General features: G+C 45.6%; 2 protein-coding genes across 5 annotated transcripts in view; both read left to right on the forward strand.

Annotated features, from left to right (window-relative positions):
* The window catches only part of TTC13 (tetratricopeptide repeat domain 13), a 77,232-nt gene extending 68,286 nt beyond the window's left edge, over positions 1–8,946 (forward strand). For all 3 annotated transcript variants that reach the window (XM_075596577.1, XM_075596579.1, XM_075596578.1), the window contains one exon: positions 7,003–8,946. In XM_075596577.1, the coding sequence (XP_075452692.1) occupies positions 7,003–7,117 (115 nt within the window). In that variant the 3' untranslated portion in view covers positions 7,118–8,946. The remainder of the gene's footprint in view (positions 1–7,002) is intronic.
* Positions 8,947–21,613: 12,667 nt separating this feature from the next.
* C4H1orf198 (chromosome 4 C1orf198 homolog) overlaps positions 21,614–24,675 on the forward strand; it is a 53,176-nt gene continuing 50,114 nt past the window's right edge. The window contains exon 1 of one of the 2 annotated variants that reach the window (XM_075596586.1): positions 21,614–22,394. In XM_075596586.1, coding sequence (XP_075452701.1) covers positions 22,053–22,394 — 342 coding nt within the window. In that variant the 5' untranslated portion in view covers positions 21,614–22,052. The remainder of the gene's footprint in view (positions 22,395–24,675) is intronic. The other variant, XM_075596587.1, reaches the window with a different exon arrangement.

The following is a 24,675-nucleotide window of genomic DNA, read 5'->3' on the forward strand; positions in this document are numbered from 1 at the left end:
CCATCCATACACAGGGCACCCCACCAGGGTGTGAGGGCAAACCTCCATAATTACTGCTGGCATGCCCACAACTTACCAGGCCTTACTGTCAGCAGGAGAGATGACTGTAGCCATTTTACATGACCGCTACATTCTCCCCCTGGTGAATCCCATAGTCCTCGCTGGGACCTAAATTTACATACCTTCTTCCAGGAAGCACTGTAACACATAACACATAATTGTTAACATCCACAGATTGTATTATATAACAGAAAAATGACCACCGTGACATCTCGCCAAGCCCGCCCCGACCAGCAGCCACGAGCCCGCATAATGCCTTAGTACCCCCTAATAGTAGTGACTCGGGTCAGGTTTTCTAACCTCTCTACCACCCATGTCCAGGACCGTAACATGATAATGCCTAGGCAGTCCCCTCTCGGGCCTATAGGTCACCCTGTGTTTGTGTATATTCCTCCCTATACTCCACACTCGCATCAGGTGATCTATTCTGTCCTCTGCCCTCCTTCCAGTAACTTCATTCCCTTTACTGACCAGGTACATCTCGATGGTTTCCCTAAGCCACCTTTCTCTGTTCTCTTCTATCTCCTCCATGAGGGGTTCAGGGACATAAGGGTACTCCAACCCGTGGGAAGACTTATATCGAGCCATTATTGCCCGTTCCGCTCTACTGATCCTAGTCAGGTCAGCCCTACCTGCCCTCCCAGGTAACACCCATGACAGGGGTTCGTCAGGATCCACAGGGTCTGACAGTGTCTCGGGACCCATGGGCTCTATCTCCCTGTGCTCAATCTTAAACCACCGTTCCTGCAGCTCCCTATCTCGCTGCTCAGGGGTGAATTCTCCCTCGGCCCACCAAAAATCGACTACATCCTCCCTTCGGATAAGGAATCGCGTACGATCCATCCAGGCCACATAACCTTCAAAGAGTCGGGCCCACCAACGGTGTTCCTTGAACTTGTGTGAATCCCCTGAGTCACTCTCTTCCGCATCCCCCCATGAGAATACCCCCGATGTCCGTGCCGACCGTGGTACGGACCACCGTGATGATCCCAGGGCCTTGTCCTCTGTTTTATTGGTCGCAGGAGGCAACCACCGGCCTACCGCGGCCTTACCTAATTCTCCCCCTCCCCGAGAAATGCCCTCCGTAGCGCAACTGCGCTGTCTTTCCCCAGTCCGTCTCTCCTCCCCCCCCAAAGGTACGTCCACAAGTTCCAGGCTAGGCGGGGACCCCGTGGAACAGGTGATGGAGGCAGGGGTTTTACCTAGGGCGTGGGGTTGGGCGTAAGGGCAAGAGGGGATACGCCACGGGGCTACGACCCGTTCCCGGCTGTCCATGGACTGATCCAAGGAGGAAAGCTCACCCTCCTCAGTCTGCGGTTCGCCCATCCAGCTCTTGGGCCCTTGAGGTGATCGGGGACCTTCACCCGATCGCCGAAGCGTCGCTGCATCCTTCCCGTCTGTTCCGCCGTCGCCACCGGAAATGATGTCCTCCCCGGAACCGGAAGCGCCGCCATCTTGGGTTGGACCCCCATGCGGAATCTCTTCCTCGATGACGACATCCGGAAGCTCCGCCGTCGTCTCCACCGGAAGTGGTATTTTCTCCGCACGTGCGTCTTGGGCCTGGCACGGCCTTGGTTCCGCTACACCGTCTACCGGAGCAAGGTAAGTAAGTGGCTTTCTCTTACCATTCCGCAGGGGTGTAGGCGTCTCTCGCCCGTCGCCGCCATCTCCTGGGACGGAGGGACACCGTCTCTCGGCTCGCCGATCTGCGGGGGACGCCCTGCTTTCCAGGCTGCTACTCACGCCACGGGGTGTCGTCCTCCCCGGTTCTGTTTTGGGCCTTGATTTCCCCTCCGCTAGCCCGCGGAGATCCTCATCCGAGTAGTCTCCCTTCCCCGACTTAGGGGTCACCGATCGGGCGATAGTCTTTTTCCAGTGCGGTCGGGGGGTGACCCGACCGTCTCGGTTGCTGCTGACCCAGCCGATTTAATAGACTCCAGTCCCCTTTCTCCGGGACTTGCACGACTGATACACAGTGCACCAGGGGACTCGGCGGAGCGCCTAGCCGTATCCCCCGGGGGGTCAGCAGATTGGATCGGAATGAACGTCGGCATTGGCCACAAGTATAATGTCCCGCATTGTGGGCAGCGTGCCGCTGTGTTAACAATGCCTCCGGGCAGCCCGCATTGAAGGCAGAGCCTGACCACCGTCTCGGTGTTGGCCACCCTGACTACCAGTACCCCGCCGGGTACCGAGTAGGGCTGGGTGGAGACCATAGTGCCCACAGTGGAGGAGCAGGCCATTCTTTTAGTAGGGACCACTTTCTGTATGGGTCTCTCCAGGTCAGTGGTTCCTCGCAACTGACTGATAGAAGCTTCTGGGCAAGCCACTTCCTGCTTCGGCTCCTCCTTCCGCTGACATAGCTGGAACCCGCCCCCAGGGGTTGCAATTATGGGCGGGTCCCACAGGGGAATAGCATGCCCCTTAATTAAGGCCGCGCCTTTCTCAGTCCTGGTGGGCGCGGTCGGCGTTTTCGCGCCAATTTCCTCATCAGAGTGGGACTCTTTGGCCGCGGCTAGTTCCCGCCTTCTCCTGGCAGCCGCCTTTCGTGCAAAATATCCCTCCTTTTTGCACGTTACCTCCGCGGCCGGAACTACTTCTTGTAGTGGCGCCGTCTGGATATCAGTCCCTGGGCCCAGTGGGTGCATTCCCACAGGCCATAGTTGAAAGTCACTCCCCCTGGTGGAAATCAGGGGAGGGTCCCATAGACTAAGCGGTTGACTCAGCACAGGGGCCGAGTGAGTCACTGTCCATGAAGGCGCAGCCATAGCTTTCGCGCCATACCCCCCATCAGGGCGGGGCTCTGCTGTTCGCGCCATTCCCGGCCAGCTTTTTGCAAGTCCTGGATCAGCCAATTTCTCTGCGACTGGCCCACGCGGTCTCCCTAGCAAGCGGGAACCGCCATTTTGGATAGCTTTTAAGCCCGAAATGTCAGTTTGTTTGCTTTCCTCGCTGGGTTCCCCCCCAGTTATCACAATGTCCTCACACTCTTCAAGGGTGGCCCCTCGGTGTCCCAGACAGGACAAAAACGGGGCAGCCATAGCCTTCGCTCCACTCCAGAGCAGATTAGTTAAAGACAGCTCAGCGACAGTTTGCTCTTCAGTGGGGCGCACGCCATGGGTGCCTTCCCCATCAGCCTCTGGTCGCCATTTTGGGCTCTCCGCACCACGCGGATCCTCCATTCCGTGGGTTGTCACGCTCTCGTACCAATTATCGTACATGGGGCTCCGCTCTGCGGGGCAGCCACCACACCAGTACAATAAAGATTTGCTCAGATGCACCACCACATGTGTACCTGATCTAGGCTGGACTCATGTTGCACTACCTCAGGCTAGGCTCACTCTCTCAGTGTCTGCTGTAACTCCTTCCTCCCAGTCTGTGCTCCCTATGGTAAGTGTCTGGAATGGGCTAGAGTACTCTGGCTCTGCCATGCAGTACTTGGGGCGTCTACCTCTCTTGGTCAGCCTAGCGCAGACCCTCTCCAGGATTCCTGACCACGTTAACAGGCTATCCCTTCTGGCGTCCTACCAACTAGCACTGCCTCAAAGTGACTCGGTCAGCTATAGCCCGGCTCCAAACCCCTTACTCCTTTCAGGCCCCTAGGTCGTCCCTGCGAACTGGCAATACCCTGTCAGTCCCTGACCACCCCTAGGTCCGTCCCTACGCAGCACAGAGTGGCAGCAGACACTCTCCCTGTTTCCCAGTGTGCCTAGCTAGAGCCTGTCCTGTTGACAGATCTGATCTCAGCAGCTCGCCTCCAAATGTAACGGTATTTCTGACCTGGCCTGACCCACCCAATCTCACATTGGCCCCTGTGGTCTAACCGGTCCCCATTAAAGTGTGATAGTGTCTGGTGGTGCACCTATTAGCAACAGGACTCCTGAGTCTCCCGCATGATGGTGTGTGGGGAGAACCCATCCAGACAGGCAGCTGAGGTAGTGTGCGTGAGTCCTACCTAGGTCCAGTGCAGCGCCTCCACCTCATCAGGGTCCCTTCGGTCACTTGGGGATGGTCCTGGCGCTGTACATTCACTCCACACATGTACACGAGAGGGTTTGTGATTAAGAGCATCTTTATTGGTTTAGGTGAGCTAGCTGCCCCTCGCAGCAGCTTCTCTAGCCACTCATCATTATTCAGTGCTTCCCTTTGAAAGGTGTAATTCTCCTTTAATAGGGGTTCCCTATCCCAGCCGGGATGTCTTTGCTCTGTGCCAGGTCCCTGGACACAGTCTTCCTAGCAAGCTACTATAACATAACTCTACTCCTCTCAGAACTACTCAGAACCCCGCAGAACTACTCAGAACTAACTTTTAGACACAGTGCTGTGCCTTATGTACACTCTAGAAGCTGACACACCTCTGACATCACTAACCATGGAGTCAGAGCCTGTGACCACTCCCATCCATACACAGGGCACCCCACCAGGGTGTGAGGGCAAACCTCCATAATTACTGCTGGCATGTCCACAACTTACCAGGCCTTACTGTCAGCAGGAGAGATGACTGTAGCCATTTTACATGACCGCTACACATACAACAGCACAACACACACACAAACACACACACACACACACACACACACACACACACACACACACACACACTGCATCCACAATAAAAATGCAGCCACTTACTAAACTTTGCACTCTCCCTCCACCTCTACACACACCACAGCACCTCTACACACACCACAGCACCTCTACACACAACGCAGCACCTCTACACACAACACAGCACCTCTACACACCACACAGCACCTCTACACACCACACAAACTACTGCTACACACCACAAAAACTACTGCTACACACCACACAAACTACTGCTACACACCACACAAACTGCTGCTACACACCACACAAACTGCTGCTACTCACCACACAAACTGCTGCTACACACCACACAAACTGCTGCTACACACCACACAAACTGCTGCTACACACCACACAAACTGCTGCTACACACCACACAAACTGCTGCTACACACCACACAAACTGCTGCTACACACCACACAAACTGCTGCTACACACCACACAAACTGCTGCTACACACCACACAAACTGCTGCTACACACCACACATGCTACACCCATAAACACCGCTGCTGACATTGACACACACACACTGGAGCTCTATACACACACAGCACCTCTACGCAGATATACAACAGCACAGCACACACACACTGCTACTGACACACTCACACACAAACTGCAGCCACAAAGAAACAGCAGACAGCACTTGCTTCTTTGCAGACTCCACCCTCCCCCAATTCAACTGAATCTGCTCAGAAAATCTGTCCCCTCGGAGAGGGAGGAGTCAACCCGTGGCTGATACGTCCTGACCAACCCCCTGCCCTGTCTCAGGGCTGTTACTTCATTCAGACGAATCACCTGCCCTGTCTCAGCTGTTCTGAAAGCTGATTGGCAGGAAATAAAACACATTGAAAACTACACATTGCAAGCTGCTTAAATTCCGGGCATTACTGATTGGTTAAAATTCTGGGCATTATCCAATCAGAGAGCAGGGTTTTCAATAATTCCCGGAATTTTACTGCTTTAGCCTATAAGTATGTATAACACCTGAATCATATATATATTTACCATAGCTTGATTGAAAAGTGAGTTCCATTGTGTAAAATTACACATGGCTGCCTGAGCAACTGGAATGAAATTAGCAGGAGCAGACATTCTAATGCACTTTGTGGGCTGCAAGTTTGAGCCATGTGTACATGAATGTGCTTTGCGTATTTATAAGGCCTCGGTCATGGTTAAAAATACAGCACTGAGCAGCGCTGACACTCATGCTCTCCTGCTCAAGCAGGAGCTTTTTTTTTTGGTCGTTGCGTTTGCGAGCGCGCTTGTGAGGCGGGCGGGGGTGGGGCTAGCGCGTACATCACGGACTGCACTTGGCTTTTGGCGGTCACGTGAAGGCCCTCCGCTTCCCTCAGTGGGAAAAAATAAATTTTACTGTCTGCAATTCCACACGCCTCCGCACGCATGCGGAAACGCCATCTAAAGCCGTCCTCAGTAGGGATGATGGGGTAAGTGTTCCGCCACCGCGCGGGTCAACATTGTCTTTTTGACCACGGCCCTGGCCCAAGTTGCATATAGTTACATAGTAGATGAGGTTGAAAAAAGACGTACGTCCATCAAGTTCACCTATGCTAAATTTAGACAACAGATACTTTATCCTATATCTATACTTATTTATTGGTCCAGAGGAAGGCAAAGGAAAAATTAATTCCTTCCTGACTCCAAGAATTGGCAATCAGATTAATCCCTGGATCAACATTCTTACCTTGTATACTTATTTGGTATATCCCTGAATACCTTTCCTTTCTAAAAAGATGTCCAACCTTTTTATGACAAATTTATTGTATCTGCCATCACAGTCTCCATGGGTAATGAATTCCACATTTTAACTGCCCTTACTGTAAAGAACCCTTTCCTTTGTTGCTGGTGAAATCTCTTTTCCTACAACCTAAAGGGATGTCACCGAGTCCTTTGTACTGCCCTTGGGATGAAAAGTTAATTTGAAAGCTCCTTGTACTGTCCCCAAAATATTTGTATATAGTTATCATATCCCTTCTTAGACGCCTCTTTTCTAAAGTAAATAAATCTAATTTAGCTAGCCTCTCCTCATAAAATAGATTGTCCATCCCCTTTATTAATTTGGTGGCTCTTCTCTGCACTCGCTCTAGTTCCATCATGTCTTTTCTAAGGAGTGGTGCCCAAAATTGTACTCCATATTCAAGGTGTGGTCTTACTAATCCTTTGTAAAGGGGCATAATTATGTTTACTTCCCTTCCATCCATTGTCCGTTGTGGCTTTGCCATTCCCAAAATATGGTCACGCTAATGTTTCCTTAAGACCTAATGGGTTAAAGTTTTATGTATGTATGTAATCCTATTTATAATTCATTGTTGTTGGTTTTTTTTTAAGTCTTCCTTCATCATACAAGAGTCTTCCATCGGTATCAGAAATCTTTCCAACATTAAGAACAATGATCGAAGTGCTGAACACAGACTCTTCCCCTCGCTGTGAGAAGAAGCTCTGATAGGATATCTATTTAAACAAGCAACTGGCCGGGACCTATTGCTCCTTAAGTTATTTTTTTTCCAAATGTGCCATTGTGAAGAAATCAGGTCCTCTACCACTTTTTTGATACTTTATTTTAATTTTATATACCAATGACAACTTGAACTGTTATTCTGTATCTGTGGGGCTTCAGGTTCTCCTTTTTAACTCTTTGAACATCAGCAGTTACTCCAGACCAACATTTATAAATGATAATGTGAAATCAGCGACAAGCTACATAATTATGCACTTTTGAAAATGCAATGACTCCCTTCTGTGTGTTTCAAATCATTATTTTCAGGGTTTTAACATAAAAATGTAAATGAACACTTTTTCATAGTTACCCTTTATTATTTTTTTAACTGTATATTTGTTGAAGGGTAATACTGACCAATTGATTTATAGAGGTCTAAAATAAAGAAGAACATGGTAAAGCTAAGTGCTTTAAAGGGCAATGTGCTATGTGCACCATCACGTCTGACATCTTGTCCAGCCACAATGAGGTTAATAATACTGTAATAATAATGCACAGTAATGTTTACAGGTGGATTCTTGAGAATGGACATGGCCAAGTCCAAGATAATGGTGACGTATTAAAAAAATAAATTGTAGCCAACATCAGACCATCATTAAATTATTGCAACTAGTCATCTGGTTCTATTCCCATTGGGAAATCCTTCAGCAGTCTTCTAATCAGGAGAACATACCAAGGTAAACACATTTTTCAGAATGCCAACACAAACCCTTAATGTAGAATTTGCAATTCATTGAACGTAAAACTCCATATACTTTTATTGTTTACATATTTTGTGTGTTGACCAAGGGATGAATATGAGCAGTTTATAAGATATTGGCACGAACAAAAGTTACAGATAAACCGCCTGTAATTTGTAGAATTTAATGGTGCTTGGATACTTGTTGTAAAGTAAGTAATTTATAAGACTTCCTTAGGTGGGCAATGGAATATAAATAGTAGAGTGAAGACAAACGGATTGGGTGAATTTTCAGGCTAAACATTTTTGAAGTTAAAGATGGATGCATGTCCTCGAAAGTAATCTCGGGGTTTTCCACTGATTTTTTAACATGTATGTGACAGACCAAAATGCTTGAATTATACCTACAAATAGTATAAAATAAGGTTATAATGTGTAGGAATTGCCACATTTGGGGTTCCCTTAGTGTGGCGGGATTGTTTTTCATTTGTTGACAAACTTACCACCACCCTCCCCCAGTTTACGATTAATTGAAGAGTAACTGCATATGAATATGAAGTTTAATGAAAAGTTGTGTACTGTATGTTGCTTTCCCCTCCTCCCCCAAGTATGAACATAAAGACATCTGAATTTTTTTTTAGTTTCTGTGAACCGCTTTAAGGATTCCACCCTGATCATCCCATCCTTGGAATGGCTGCAGCAGTATTTACTCGTATAAATAAGAACCTCTTCCACAAGCAGTATATTTTGCCAACAGGTTTTTCAGTTATGCTTTGGCCCAAACTTAAATTTGTCATAGGTTGTAAGACCTCATAATGGTCCAACAGATGAAATGATAGTGTACAGAAACTTCATAAGTCTGTTCTTTAAATGTACATCATCAGGCTTACATTTAAGAAGGTTGTTAAACACCCAAAATTATACAACAACATGTAAAGTCTGCCACTGAAAGGGTTTTATTTTTGCATATCCTAATTGAAGCTAGCCATCTGTTTTGACTATTGTTTTTTGGGTACTCTTTTTTTTGTTTTGTTTTTTTTTTTTTTAAAGACAAGTTTTATGTAAGGATATGGTTAATAAAGAGATTATGGTAAAATGACTTGATTCTGAATTTGTTCACATTGTTTTTGCTAATTAAATAATAGGTAGACATAACTAGTTGAACTATAGTCAAAACTGACTATGGTTGGTGGGAACACTTGCAAAAAATGGTGGGTAAAACCGGTCGGTCTTGGTGACTATGGCTTTTGTGTCTGAAAGCAAATATATCTAACTCCATTCATAGCTCTATATGGTGTTGGGTATGTAAAGAGAAAATAAAGTCTGGCATAAATGTAAAAAAAAAACATTAAACGCAAAAAATCTTAATACATATAAAGTTCAGAAAAATGAATAAATGTATAGACATACTTTACATCCCTTTGATAGAACGCTGCTCCAAAGATTCAGACTTTCCAAGAGTCCTTTAGAAGAATATCCAAAGAGATTTTTAGGCCCGAAAAATCTCAAGGTCACGATAAATGTATATTGGAGCCTTTTTCAGATGGATGACTTGACCTGATGCTAGGAAAGGTCCTCTAATAAAGCTTGAAAATCAAAGAAAGAGAACAACCGTAGTGTAAAATCTCTTACTACAATTAAAAAAAAATCAAAACACATTAAACTCACAAGCGTAAGTGAATAAGTCCGTCTTGGGACGCAGAAAGGTCGCCCAGAGTCTTTCAGGTAGAGCTGTGGTGTCTGTGTTCTTCCTGTACTCCGGTCAGCAATTCCACTGCGAACTCCCACAGCTCCTCCATTGTATCTCAGAAGGTCCCATGCTGTTATCAGGGATCCTTGTGCAGTATGCAGTCCCTCCGTCCCCCCTTGCCATATGCGTATGTGTTTCCCTGTTATTATTTTACAGCTTCCTCGGGGGCTCTAAATTTTATAATCCAGAATAGAGTCAAATATAACTTTTGGTGTTGTCAAAATACTGCTTCTTGTGGGAGGGAAGTCCCTCTGTATTGCCTCATTTGAAAAACCTACAGGTATTTTTATTTATTTTTTTAAAATAAAAGTTATTCTGAATCTTGAAGCTTCCGTAGCCACGTCACCAGGGTTCTACCTACATGGCACCAAGCACTGCTGAGGGATACCGGTACCGAAGGGTGAGGAAGCCAAGCCACACTGCAGAGGGAGCCTATTTGTGCAGTAGATGGATACCTGGCTTTACCTGTTTATGTATAATGTTTGGGTATACCATCACATTTGTGATCAAAACAACCATTGTAATATTGGAGACTTGCTAAATGCTTTCAAATGAATATAACGCCTATATAGAGTGGGTGTTTCTTTGTGAGACTGCTATACATGTTTTGTATTGATTTTGGTAACATTGCACTCCTCTTTAGCACTGAATGAGTAAATTAGACTATGAGCTACCTCTAGATTGTGACATTGCAAAATTACTAATATATATTACGATATGGTTAAAGATCACAAGGGTGTATATTTTACAAAAGGTGAGCGGTAGCTACTTTTCTACCTTGTAATATATATTACGCTAAAGTAATATTAGCATGGTGCATACACTACAAGGGCTGCTGGCGCTGGTCACATCTGTACCAGTAAAACAAAATACTTTGCGACAATAATTCTGTCTTGTGTACCACGTCATGCACTGGCTCTACCAGACCCTTTGTGACCCATCTCAATTTAAAAGGGTTGCAGTGGGTTGATCCTAGCTGGGCTTGTACACAGTTATGCCCAGTATCTAAAAGTTATCCATTCAATTAAGAAACCTATCTGTAAAAAGGTAGGTTATTCCATATTAAATATACAATCCCTCTATAGAAATTTTGACATAGTACAAAGTATTTATTTTAAAAGCATTCTGTTTGTACAGTATTTAGTATTTTATTCTATATTTTGTTAAATGATTGATCATTAGAAGCAATATTTCCTTACAAATAACCCCAAGTGGACATATTGGATATTTTAGGTGTCTATATTTTCCAGTTTTAAAATTATCACCAAGTGCTATTACTTGACTGAATCAGTTAATTCAATTATTGTGCTGTCGAGGATCAAAAGGTTAATGTCTTACTTACCGATGTACCGGGCTTTAATGTATAAGTGTGTTAATTTTTGTGTATATATACGATTACAGTGTGCCTACAATGTACGCAGCACTTTATTATAATTCTGTAAAGACAATACTGTGATGGTGCTCATCTCAAATCAGTAAGCGGACCCGCAGGACTGAGGTAGGGATGCAAATAAAACGGACAGAGTCCTGTAAAAGTATCCGTAGTCGGTAAGCAGGCAGAGGTCAGGGCTGGCGGCAGTGGTGCAAAGTCCAGTAAATTGGCAAATGGTAAGGGCAGGCAGGATGCAGTGAGGTTGGGGTCCCAGACCGGGGTAGGCAACTGAGAAATCCAAACAGACGAAAGGGTAAGGCGTGACAGCATAGACAAACAGGAGCTGCAAACGTAGAACCTTACTCTGCGACTCCCACTAGGAACTGCAGCCTTATATAGCAGGCTGCCAGCACCCAAAATGGCCACAGTGAGCAGAAAGGGCAGGTGACTTGCAAAACCCAAACCGCAGCAAAACCCATCACGGATCCAGCAGATTCCTTTCAGTACCCCCAGGCGATCTAAGCTGGTTTGGCAGGTAATTTGAGATGAAACGCCCGGACCAGGATGGGAGCATGGACATCCCTGGATTTGACCCTTCTAGTGGACCAAGTACTGTAGCCCACCACGTGATCTACGGGAATCCAGTATTTGGCTTCAAATTCCTCCTGGCCATCCACCAAGAACGGTTTAGGAGGAGAGAGGGTAGGAGGAGAGAAAGTGTTCTGGACATACGGCTTGAAGAGGGAGACATGGAACACTGGGGGTATTCTTAAGTTATCTGGAAATTCTAGTTTGAACTCCACAGGGTTGATCTGTTTCAGGATTTTGTAAGGTCAATGAATTTGGGCCCGAGTTTGGAGGAAGGCATTTTCAAGCAGCTATTTTTTATAGCCAGCCAAACCTGATCTCCCACTTGAAACGGGGGTGGTGGTTGTCATCGACATTTATCTGCCTGGGTTTTTTGGTGGAGGGCGGCTTTGGTCAGATTGGCCTCGATTTTCTTCCAGTAATTGGAGTTCTTGAATGTTGTCATCCACTGGAGAACTCCAGAGAGGGGGCTGCAAAGAGGAAGGGCAGCGGGATAGTACCCGTAGGCCCAAAAGAATGGTGATTCCAGTGTTGAATCGTGCTTCATGGAATTGCAGGAAATCTCGGCCCACGGGAGCAGATCAACCCATTTGTCCTGTAGCTCAGCAACAACGCAGCGGAGGAATTGTTCTAAGGACTGGTTGGCTCTTTTTTGTGAGACCATTGGACTGGGAATGGTAGGAAGAAGAGAAATGTAGGGAGGTACCCATTCTTTGGCAGAAGGCTTTCCAAAATCGGGAGACGAATTCAGATCCGCGGTCCGAGACTATATCCGTCGGGACTCCATGGAGGTGGAATATCTCCTTAATAAAGATCTCCGATTGTTCAGAGGCTGTGGGTAGCTTCCTGAGAGGAACAAAATGGGCCTGTTGTGTGAATCGATCGACCACTAACAGAATGGTAGTCATGGGCACATACAATGCAGGCTGCCAAAAACTCCTTCACATCTTTGCGGATCTCTGGCCAACAAAAGATCTGTTCAAGGAAATCACATGTCTTTCTAACTCTTGGGTGGCCAGCCGTCTTGGAATTATGACCCCATTGCAACACCTCACTTCGAAGTTGGGGGGAACAAATAGTTTGGTGAAGATCGTAGCCTTGCGTAAGTGGTCTAACAGTTCAGGAATAATGGGTGGAGCATACCGATTTTTTTTTTTTTACTGTGATTTTATTTAGGCCTTTGTCGTCGTTACATGGCCTAAGAGAACAGTCTTTTTTGTAAACGTAGAAGAAACCAGCACCAGCAGGAGAACTTGATTTGCGAATAAACCCACACTGAAGGTTCTCCGAAATGTATTCCCGCATGGCATGGCCTTGGCCACACCGAAAAGGGTTATGTGCGTCCTCGGGGAGGGATGGGAGCACATCGATTGCACAATCATAAGGTCGGTGTGGCGGTAACTCCTCTGCCTGTTTTTTGTCGAATACATCAGCAAACTCCTGATAAGAAACTGGAAGGCATGATGAGGAAGTCTCAGTAGGTAGCTGAACCTCAGAGAGAGTGCGGACACTGGAAGACAAGATCCATGGCAATGTTGTCCCCAGGCTGTCACTTGATTGGGCGACCAATCGATCTTAGGGTTGTGGTGCACAACCAGGGAAGTCCTAGGACCACTGGAGTCGAGGGAGAGCAAATAACATAGAATGACAGTGTCTCTTTGTGAAGTGCCCCAACCGTAAACAGCAAAGGATTAGTCTTCAGGGTGATCGTCCCAGGTATCAGAACTTCCATCAATGGCCACTACTGCTAACGGAATCTGCCTGGTAGGGAGAGGAAGGGAGTGGAGTTCTGCAAATGCGCGGTTAATACAATTCCCTGCGTCTCCTGAATCCACAAAAGCCTGAGTGAAAATGGAGGCTGGTCCCCAGGACAGTGAAACCGGCAGGAGCAGCCGTGAAGGTTGTGATGGAGAAGGAATAGAATAAATGCCCAGAGAATATTCCTCTATCTTCACTGGGCACTGGAGTTTGCAAAATGACCTTTGAGCCCACAGTACAGACAGCCCCCTGGCACGTTTCCGAGTTCCTTCCTGCTCAGATAATTTGGTATCACCTACTTGCATCTGTTCCTCCTCAGAGAGGTGTAGAAAGAAGGGTCTGAAAGTGGGGGGCGAGCCGGATTATTGGGGTTTTTGGAGGATCGGTTTCGCTCGGTCTGTCGTTCTCGCATTCTGATTCAGAGAGCAAATAATTACTCCAGATCTTTGGGGGTGTCCCAGCAAGTCAGTTTGTCCTTTAAACCCTCAAAGTCCCTGCCAAAATGCTGCCAGCAAAGCTTCATTGTTCCAGCCCGTCTCCGCAGCAAGGGTTCGGAATTCAATAACATACTGGACCACAGTACGGGTTCCTTGGCAGATTCGAAGGAGCGAAGTAGAAAACTCGCGACAGGGAGTGTCAAACTTTTTTAAATGCTTGTAGAAAGGCAGCGGCGTCGTTAACCAGTTGGGATTCCTTTTCCCAGAGAGGAGAGTCCCTTGCCAAAGCCTTGTCTGTCAGTAGGAAAATTACGTAGGCTACCCTGGAACGATGTGTGCTAAACATTTAGGGCTGGAGTTCAAACTGACTCGACCATTGATTAAAAAATCCTCTACAAGTCACAGGGTCCCCTCCTACCCTGGATCGATGGGGGCAGAACATGGAGGGCTGGAGTTCAAACTGAATCGACCATTGATTCAAAAATCGTCCACAAGTCATAGGGTCCCCTCCATAACGTAGAGGCGTCGGGATCCGTGGTTCCCTTGGCCTAGTGGAGGACTGAGCAATGGCAGTGCAGGGGTAGAGTGCAGGGGCCACCTGGAGTGTATCCACCCGGATGATAATGTCCTGAAGTCGGCTAGAAATTAGTGCCATTGGTTTTGCTGGGCGAGACGTGTCTCATGATCTCTTAGTTCCCAGTGGGGTCCATGTTTTGCTGAACAAAATGTGACGGTGCTTGTCTCCAATCAGGTAGCAGACCCGCAGGACTGACGTAGGGATGCAAATAAACCGACCAGAGCCCAGGGACAGAGTCGGCGACTCCCACTAGGAACTATAGCCTTATATATCAGGCTGCCAGTACCCAAAATGGCCACAGTGAGCAGAAAGGGCAGGTGACTTGGAAAACCCGAACCGCAGCAAAACCCGGCACGGATCAATCAGAATCCTTACAAATACATGCAGATAACATACGTTTTTCAAGTGCGTTAAACAGTAGCAATGAGGGAGTCCTTGCCCTAAATCTTGCAATCTAAATGGAATAATGGGAAACTTGCAGAATATAATAGGAGCAAGTGCAGGATAGAACATACTTGAGGGGCAAAGAACAGTAAGTGCATCAGTGTGAGGAGTAAGCACAGGAGTAAATTAACCAAGTGCTGCGTTAAGGAGGTAAGATTTCAGGCGTAACTTGAAGATGGAGAGAGATGTGATCATGTGGATTGGAAAATGTTAGAGGGATAAAGTGTAAAAGTTTAGAGAGATGAGAGGAGGCCTTTTAGCGGAGCGTAAGGGACAAGGGTTATAGTAGGAGATTAGAGCTCAGATATAGGAGAGGCAGAAGAATGTAGAGCATTGAAGGAGATGTAGAATTTAATAGTCAACGTGGAGTTTATTGGGGAGCCATTGAATGCATTTTATGGGGAGAGAGACCTTAAAGAGTTTCATAACTGGCAGCAGCATTTTGGATTGAGTATGGAGTTGGGATGCAGGAAGGGTACTGAGAATAATGCAGTACTCCTATTAACAATCCCCAAAAGACAAACTGGTGTACAAAATTCAACATGGGTACAAAGTGTTTTTGATAAATTGATGTAGAGGTGGAATATCAAATTGCATATCCTAATATTTTATAACATTAAAAAAAAAACCTTTTTGTTTTTTTTTACTCTGGTAAAAATTAATTAAAGCCATCTTCAATTTGACCAATGTTATGGTTTAGGTTTCTTTACATAGTCTGCATAATCATTTAAAACAAATCTATGGGGCCAAATTTCTAAAGGTTTGTGCTAAAAGAATATCATAGGGGTTTTTCAACCATGTTATTGAAACCTACAGCGCTGTCTTCATTTTAGGGGATAAAACAGCCTTCTTCCAAGTGCAATGGAAAAAAGAAGTGCAAGCTGAATGTTTCACCAAAATGCATACAAATATATTGTGCTCCTCAGTGCTACTTCTTCTAAGTATTAGAATGGGAGAAGGATAATACTTGAAGAGCAAAAGATTTAGGTCCAGAGTCCGTTGTGTAGCAAACATTTATTCTAAATATAAACATTGGCTGGGAGGGAAAATGTCTGGAGTTTGTGACTCTGTGATTCCTTTCATCAGGTCTGAGCACTATGGTGCCAAGTATGATGCCAAAGTTATGTATATCTCAGTTCTTGCTCTCTGCCAACATTTTTAGTGGTGGGTAAAGAAACCCAGCATTTACTCATCAAAGATGAATATAAAATTAGGTTGTTTGCTTGTTTTTGTTTTTTCAGTTTTGAAGCTTTAGTACCTCATAAAGATAAAAGCCACATTTAGTTACTGCACGAACAGTCAAAAGATGCAGTATTGCATAGTGTTCTGGCAAAGTTTGGAAGAAGATGTAGTGTCAAATTCATTAAGCCAGATGAAATCCGACTGCATCCTGTGGAAATGCATTTAAATAGCTGGATGGTGTCTTCTAGCCAGACCTTCCAGAAGCCATTTTCAAGGCCAGTGGTTCTCGACTCCACTCCAGTCCCACCAACAGGTCAGGTTTTAAGTCTATCCCTGCTAATGAACAGGTAGCTAAATCAAAATGATTTTGCCATCTGGTCTTAAGCAGGGATATCCTTAAAACCTGACCTGTTGTTGGGACTTGAGGACTCAAGTAGGAGCTCTGGAACAACTTGATTTGGTTTAAAGCTACATTAACACAATAGAATGAATGTAAACCAATGGAAATGGATGCCTGATAATTTATACACGTCTAACAGGAAAATGGGACAGTATGATAAGAAAGTGAAGAAGACGGGAAAGTGGAATGTGCTATAATAGAGTAGGGAGGAAAAATAGGGCCTTTGGTTGCCCCATGACCAATGTGAGGAACAGTAGTATGGGCAGGCACCAACACTTGCCCGTTCCTTCACTTCGCCAGAAGTCTTTCCCTAACTCCATGTACCTAATTTGCATGGATCTGCATGAATATGTGAGGATTGGATTTCGGTCCCGCCCCCGTGATGCGTCCCCCGCACGAAGATCGCGCACAAGCGCCACACCTACAAGGATTGGGCTTTGGCCCCGCCCCCGCAACACGGTCCGTGACTTGGCGGTGGACGTTCCTAGCACTGATAGGACTACACGCCGGTGCCGCACTAACACAGGCACGCAAGGGGTTAATACCATCAACTACTCCACACCTGCGATACACCCCGCCCCTGCCTATCAGTGGACAGCCTATGTCTAATGACTCATTGCTCACAGCCTTGTGCTGCTCTCTCATTGACTATCTGATCCTTATATGCTCAGCATTGCCTCAAGCAAATTGGCTGAGCATAAACTTTGTTTGTTTCGTAGTGCTTGCCTCAAGCATCCTGCTGCCCTGCGGTTGCTCTGTGCATTCTGTCTTGTTCTCTTGTACCTTTTGACCTCGGCTTGTACCTGGACCTCTGCTTTCTCTGACCCTTGACCTCGGCTTGCATTTGGACTCCCACCTTCTCTACCCCTGAACCCCGGCTGCGCACAACAACCATCTGACTTCTCCAATCCTAGACCACGGCGAGTATCATGACCATTCTGACCTCTCCTACCCTGACCCGGCTACACAACCTTCACTCTGCACTGCGGACGTGGTTACACGGTTGTAGGTTGGTGTTTACCAATATAGACATGTATTGACATGTTTGTATGTATATGATTACAGAGTTCCTCCAATGTACGCAGCACTTTACAGCTTAATCAGTTGATTCAATTATTGTGCTGTCGAGGATCAAACGGTTAATGTCTTACGTACAGATGTACTGGGCTTGAATGTGTAAGTATGTACATGTTTGTATGTATACAATTACAGAATGCCTCCAATTCTACGCAGCACTTTACATAACTATAATAAAGACACATGGAGATAACATACAAAGTTTTTCAAGTCCATTTAACAGTTAAACAATAGAAATGAGGGAGATCTTGCCCTAAATCTTGCAATCCAAATGGAATAATGGGAGTCTTGCCAGATAGGAGCAAGTGCAGGATAGAACATATCTGAGGGGGGAAATAAGTCTCAGTGTGAGGTGTAGGCACAGGGCTAAATGAAATAAGGTTATAATACACTTTTTACATGTAAACGGCTTACTCTTAAGATGAGGAATTTTTTCGTTTTTGATTTTTTGTTCTCGCTCAAGGGTAAGTAACTACATTATACTACAACAACTGTTGTCCCAAAAGCCAAATTATTTGGAAGTTGAGGCATATTAAATCTGTTAAAACGCCCAGAATTCATAGGGGCTCCATGAGCAGTTCCTAGTTTGCTTATGCCTTAGCCACTCCTATATTCCGCAGGCCCTAAACCCTGGTTCATTGCGCTATGTCATACTGTAGTTAAACCGCAGACCAGGATTCTAGGTAATGTCATGCAAATGATCACACTGCATTGCATTCTGCGTGTCCATTTTAAACGTTGCTGTTATTCTCCAATTTTGCCTGCTGCATTATACAACGCGCAAAGGAAAATGTGTGTTATGGGAGTGCAGAATCCGAAAACCCACTCAAAGATGGCTATTTCATCATTTTGGTCACATCAGTTTAATTTTGCATTAGGAACCACGGATTTGGTTTTGGGGACCTGTGGAAGACATGCAAATTGACCCATGAGTTTAATTTTGCTGTCCTGTGAAAGTTAATACTGAGGTTATCAAAGTGTGGTATGAAAAGCTTGGCTGGCATTGAGAGTGCCAGAAAAAGCTAAGCAAGCCATGCAGAACATGAGGCGATAAGCGATTCGGCATGAGGACATGTTGTAAGTGGTTTTATGTGAATAACATGCAATAACCACATATTGGTGGAGATATTAGGGCCCATATTTACTGAGCAGTCTTCGGCAAGAGGGCACCTTCCAACACTGAAAAACACCTTACCGCCAATTCAAGTCAATGGGCGGTATGGTGTCGTCCAGTGCGGGAAAGTAGCCCATGCCCCATAATGTTCCTATGACTAAATCTGTCTGGACAAATCTGTATCAATCTTGACATAAAATGGGCTGTGTGGTGTCTTCCAGCTCTGGAAAGGTGGCTTGTGGCAAGAGACTGCTTAGCAAATATTGGCCTAGATCTGTGTGCGTTGATATGTATGCTTAATGCACCTTGATTGTATAGTATATGTGTATTTTAAATCATCCGTATGCTCGTACTCTAAAGAGCTGCACCTGTGGATGGCGCGATGTAAAAATAAATCTGAATAATAATAATACTTAACACAGATATACAAGGCACACTACAATTAATATTATCATTTATTTATAAGGAGCCAACATATTCTGCAGTGCAGCACAATGGATGTGAAAGGTAAGATAACAATATTACATACATAAATATTTCATTGACAAAGAGGAGAAGAGGTGACATCAGAGGAGTCATCAGGGTGAGAGGAGACGACATCTAGATGGACAGCTGGGAGCACACACAGAGGAATAAGAGAGAGAACAGAAATATGTTCATAGATTACAGAAGTGATGAGGAGGAGAATAAGTAGAAATGTTAGGAGATTACTAGAAGACAGATACTATTTAAAGGTGCAATCACACAGACCCAGCCAAAAGAACAATACTTTTGTAACTGGCTTCCCAACGCAAATCCAACAATGCTAGCAGCAAAAAAATACTTGAGTCAGATTTGTGTATAAATTACCCAGGTGAGACCCTTTAAACATATCAGTGGAATTAGTTCAGTTTGGCCTTAGTATGGATTGCCCCTTTAGGAAGAAAAGGTTATTATAGTTTGTAATGCACTTGTACGTTTTTTTTTCTTTCTGAGATTATAATTTATATTATATTTTGGTCTACTAGGGAAAGTCCCTGTTTACACAGAAAACCACAAATATTTTAGGAATAACTGCACACTGCATAAGTCCTCTTAACCACCAAATCTTTAGTCCTCTTCTGCTGCACTGACAGCCATTCAGTGAACTCCCTAGCCAAATCTTCACCCAATCGATCAGCAATTTAGCCAATTACTTATCATTATGTGGATTGTATTGATGCACATATTAAAGGGGGGGGTTGTTTTACAAAACAAACCGTTAGACATGGGGCGCAACAAAATAGACAGTGTATGGTAGTGGCTGAAGATACAAACTATGATAGATGCTCCTGATAGTATGTATATATAAAGCCACAACTTTGACTGATCCTGTGAATAATGGAAAAAGAACCAATATAGTGAAGTACTGTTGTAAAAGGTTTATACGCAAAAGACAAGTGGCTACTTACAATGTAGCAGGTAAAATAGGCATTGTTGGTGTGTGCCACCGCATGGGCAATTAGAAGGCAAATGCCGGTGTCTCCCTATCCGGTGCGGTTGTGTGATCGGTTCAGCTCCTGTGGCCAGATCACGCCATGTTTGCTTGATCCCGTCCCAGTGACGTCAGAGGATAGTGGGAAAGTTTGTCAGCTGCTCACGTTGATAAAGCTAGCCGGATCCCACAATGATAGTCCTTTTAAGATTATAAAAAGTGTGTTTGCTCCGTGGTCACAGCATCTCCAACAGCCAACGCATGGATGAATAAAAAACGTTATTAGCAACTAGTAAAGAACATCAGCACGAACCACTCTGACGCGTTTCGTCCAGGCTTGGACTTTATCAAAGAGTGTTTATAAACTGCACTGGAGCAGGTAGAAAGGGGTGATACACTGCAGGGGTTACCTTTAACATGAAAATATAACAACCCTACGCATTTCGTTCCTGTCAAGGGAACTTTATCAGGGGTAATGGCACACAGCATGTTAACCTGAGATATATAGGTGTATGTATTAACCCATTGGTTGATTGTCCCGAGCACAACTGCCAATCACAGAAGGTCTCTGTAGTTCAATCAACCAGGTGAAGATGACGATGTGAAAAGAAATAAAGGCACATATTAAAATGCTCTAATGAGCTACTATATCAGCAATAATATGAATGCAATTTAATACAAGGAAAAATATAAAAAAAAACATACTAAAATAGCATAAAAATTACAATATAATAATAATAAAAATAAATTAACATACACATACACCTATATATCTCAGGTTCACATGCTGTGTGCCATACCCCTAATGAAGTTCCCTTAACAGGAACGAAAGGGCCCTGGGGGTAAGGAAAGTACATGTGATTTGATGCCACCACCAACGCCTAGAGTCACAACTCCTGTCCCTTCACAGCATGCAGTGAAGAAACATCCCCAGCAAATAAGGCAGAGCATTCACATCCAGGAACCTTCCTTGCGTCAGGGGTAGCTTCAGTAGCAAGACCCTCTGTCAGGGCTTTTTTTCTGTAGGGGATCAAGAAGAAAATCTATATACAGATTATGAAATTATTTGCAATGGGGCTGGAATACTAACTGGAAGCACATTAGTGTTGTTGTTTTTTTTTCTACCATGTTTTTTTTATTTAAACATTAAATATTGTAGTTTGTATACATTATTTTTTTATTTAAGCATTAAATATTGTAGTTTGTATACATTATTTTATCTTTGCTCAGGATTCCCTACAAAACTAGCACTGCATCATAGCCTGGTATTACCAAACTCTACCAGCTATGTATTCCACGTATCAGGTGCAGCTCTTGTGAATGTGCTGGTTACAGAGCTAGAAGGGACATCAGAGAAGCAGTGTACTAACAGAGAGGAGGGGGGTACTAACAGAGAGGAGGGTGGTACTAACAGAGAGGAGGGTGGTACTAACAGAGAGGAGGGTGGTACTAACAGAGAGGAGGGGGGTACTAACATAGAGGAGGGTGGTACTAACAGAGAGGAGGGGGGTACTAACATAGAGGAGGGTGGTACTAACAGAGAGGAGGGGGGGGGGGAGTCTGAAGGAGGAGAGGTTAGGTCGGATTTTTTGAACAGAGAAGAGAAATTGAAATGAGAGGAGTGTGTTGAGAGAGGAGAGATTAGAGGCGTGTGTTTGGAAAGAGAGCAGGAGAATAGGAATATGAAAGGTGTGTTTTTGGAAAGAGGAGGATACAATGAGATATTAGGGGTGTATCCCAGAAAGGGAGGAGGTAAAAAAAAAAAAAAAAAAAGATATTAGAGGTGTGTGCTTGCAAAGAGAGGAGGAGAAAAGGAAGACAGATAAAGGAAGCAGATGTAGACTTGTGCTTACAGAAAAAGGAGGGGGAGTAGTGCAGTGTAGTTAGTGAAAGGAGGAGAGAAGAACACAAGTAGATGGGAGGAGAAGTATGAAAGGCTGGCCCCTTTCTCCCTGCCTCACTCTCCTCCCCGAGTCCTGAGGCTGCAGGGCGACAGACGCTCACAAGAAAGAGCCCAAGACTCAGACAGAGAGGATCAGGGAGAGGAAACATGGCCTCTATGGCAGCAGCAATTGCTGCAGCCCGGACTGCTGTGATGTCTAACCGGCCCTTGGACGAGAGAGAGAGGAATCGCTTTGCCTACTTCTCCTCCCTGAACCCCATGGCCAAGAAGATCATGCAGGACAAGGAGCGGATCCGAGAGCGCTATGGTGCCGACTGGGAGAAAATGCCACCGCGGGAACAGGAGGATGTCATTGACAAGAGTATGATGGACCCGCAGCTCCGCACCCGGTATACCCTGCACAGTGGGGCAGCTGAGCCTCAGCCAGACTCCTGCAATCTAGTGGTGAGGGCACAGACTGGGCAGAAGGTGGTACACTTTGGAGAGGAGGTAAGGAAGCGGTAGACCGGGTAGGCTTGGTAAATATACCCTAGTAACTAGGGTAGGAGATATTCATTTTATTTCATGAAGCACTTTTCTACCAATGGAACCCTGTACCTAGGAAATTTTTTGGGGCACGCTACCTGCTTCGATGGCTTCGGCCAAAATTACAATCGATGATTGGTGTCTGAGGCAAAGGGAGATAAAGTGACTTGGCCAAGGTCATAAGGAGCTGACACCAGGAGTCAGTGTTGGTGACCATGTCGTTGTTTTATGAGTCAATGCCTTAAGGCTATGTCCCCACTAGCGCTGAGTGGGCGGCGCTTGCCGCGGTTACTTACATATATAGATATATGTAAGTCCCCCTCACACACGCTCACCAGCGCTCGGCACTTATGTAAACCAAAAAAATCTAACTTTCCAGCGCGCTCAGTAACCCCCCCCCGCGCGCATAAATGACAGGATACCCTGCGCTCATGCTTGGAGTGCTCTCCAAGCGTGAGCGCGCTCCGCGCCAACGGGGACTCAGCCTTACTTACTGAGCCACTTCTTTTTAAAGTGGGGACAAACAAGAATAAATATTGAGCATGACGGGGAACATGTGAGCGTTGGGTAAATGAAGACAAATGACAGAGGAGGTGTTGGATGGGGCAAATAATGTAGGGTAGTCATAACAGGGAGTGGATGGGAGAATGGTGATGGGGAGATTAAAAAAGAAAAAAAATAATGACGGGGAGATGTAGGAAAGTACAAAATATTGCAAATGCAAGAGAGTTTAAAATAAGAATAAAGACGAGAATGGGTTGTGAATGATATAATAAAGGTATAAGCAGTGAATGAAGGCCAGAGACACAAATTCTGCCAAGCTTCCCATTTAGCCCATGATAGTTCCGGATTTGAGAATCCTGTCTCAAAAGCCCTGCTACATTATAAAAATCACAGCATTGAAGAATATTGTATATGATTTAATAAAGCACCCATGGAAGCAAAAATCACTTGCTATTCCTACTATTTCAGCTGGGTATAAAAGCATTCGTGCATCTTTGTACATGTATTGGTGTACATGTGTGATTCTGCATATCCTAGTATATATCTCTGTGTGTGTGTGTGTGTGTGTTTATATCAGAGTTTTTTTAATGTGTGTGTGTACCATGTTCATGATTATCTGTGTGTTTTTTAAAACCGCGCTTCAAGTTCACTGGCATTGGGGATCAGCAGATACAAATGACAGAGGGCACTTTTAACCAATTTACTGCAATGCTTTGCTAGTATCAGTAGTAAAAACTAGTAAGGGGGGTAGGGGGTGCCTGTTGTAGATATTTTTGGGGCTCCACCGCTCCTTACATGCAATTTTCATCCATGTGTCAGGATGCGCAACTCTAAGAATTCTGTATCGCAATTTATCAGTGCTCGGTGGGTATCAACAACCATTGAGTGCTGAGTGGGTGGCACATGCGGCGGTTACTTACATATATGTATATAAGTCCCGGACACACATGCTTGGCGCGGACACACATGCTTGGCGCTTAGGTAAACAAAAAAATTATACTTTCCCGCACGCTCAACTACCCGCAATACACCCCCCCCCCCGCGCGCGCGCGTAAATGCAGGACACCCGGCACTCGTGCTTGGAGCGCTCTCCATGCATGGAGAGCGCACCCAGCCTTAGCGCTGGACCAGCTGGGAGACAGGCAGTGCAATTGGGGTCCTTAAGGTTACGGGGGCCCAGAACTTTGCACCAATTGTAATTCCACCCTTGACTACCATCTCCACCAGCAAAGCTATTCTACATTGATGCTTCAGACAAAATTGCCCTGTCTGACTCCCCTGGTAAAAGGTATTGGAGTCCCAGGCAGGCATTACAGCATGGGCAGCCGAGGTGGAGCTGCTAAGCGCGATGTCATAACTGGGGCTGGGGGAGAGGATGGAGGAATGGCATGTGAAAGAGAAGGGGGAGGGACAGATCTTGTGTGAATGAACTGAGCAGTAGGCCCAGCATCTCTGCTAAGGCCGTGGGCCACCGACCCCTTTCCTCCAGTCTGGAGGTCCCCGCTGGCTCCTTCCGACGTGACTGACTATGTGCTGTGACGCGTCAGCTGGCCGATGCTGCAAGCTTCTGGTGATCAGAAGCGCTGACGCGTCACGTGGTGCAGCAGTCGGCCAATGAGGAGGGAGGGGAGGCGGCTACGGGGAGGGAGGCAGCTACGGGGAGGGAGGCGGCTACTGGGAGGGATGGAGGCGGCTACCCTCTCCCCGTGTTTGCTGAGGGGGTGACGGGGCACAGATCCGC

This window comes from Ascaphus truei, chromosome 4 (assembly GCF_040206685.1).
Source record: "Ascaphus truei isolate aAscTru1 chromosome 4, aAscTru1.hap1, whole genome shotgun sequence".
Classification (NCBI taxonomy): Eukaryota; Metazoa; Chordata; class Amphibia; order Anura; family Ascaphidae; genus Ascaphus; species Ascaphus truei.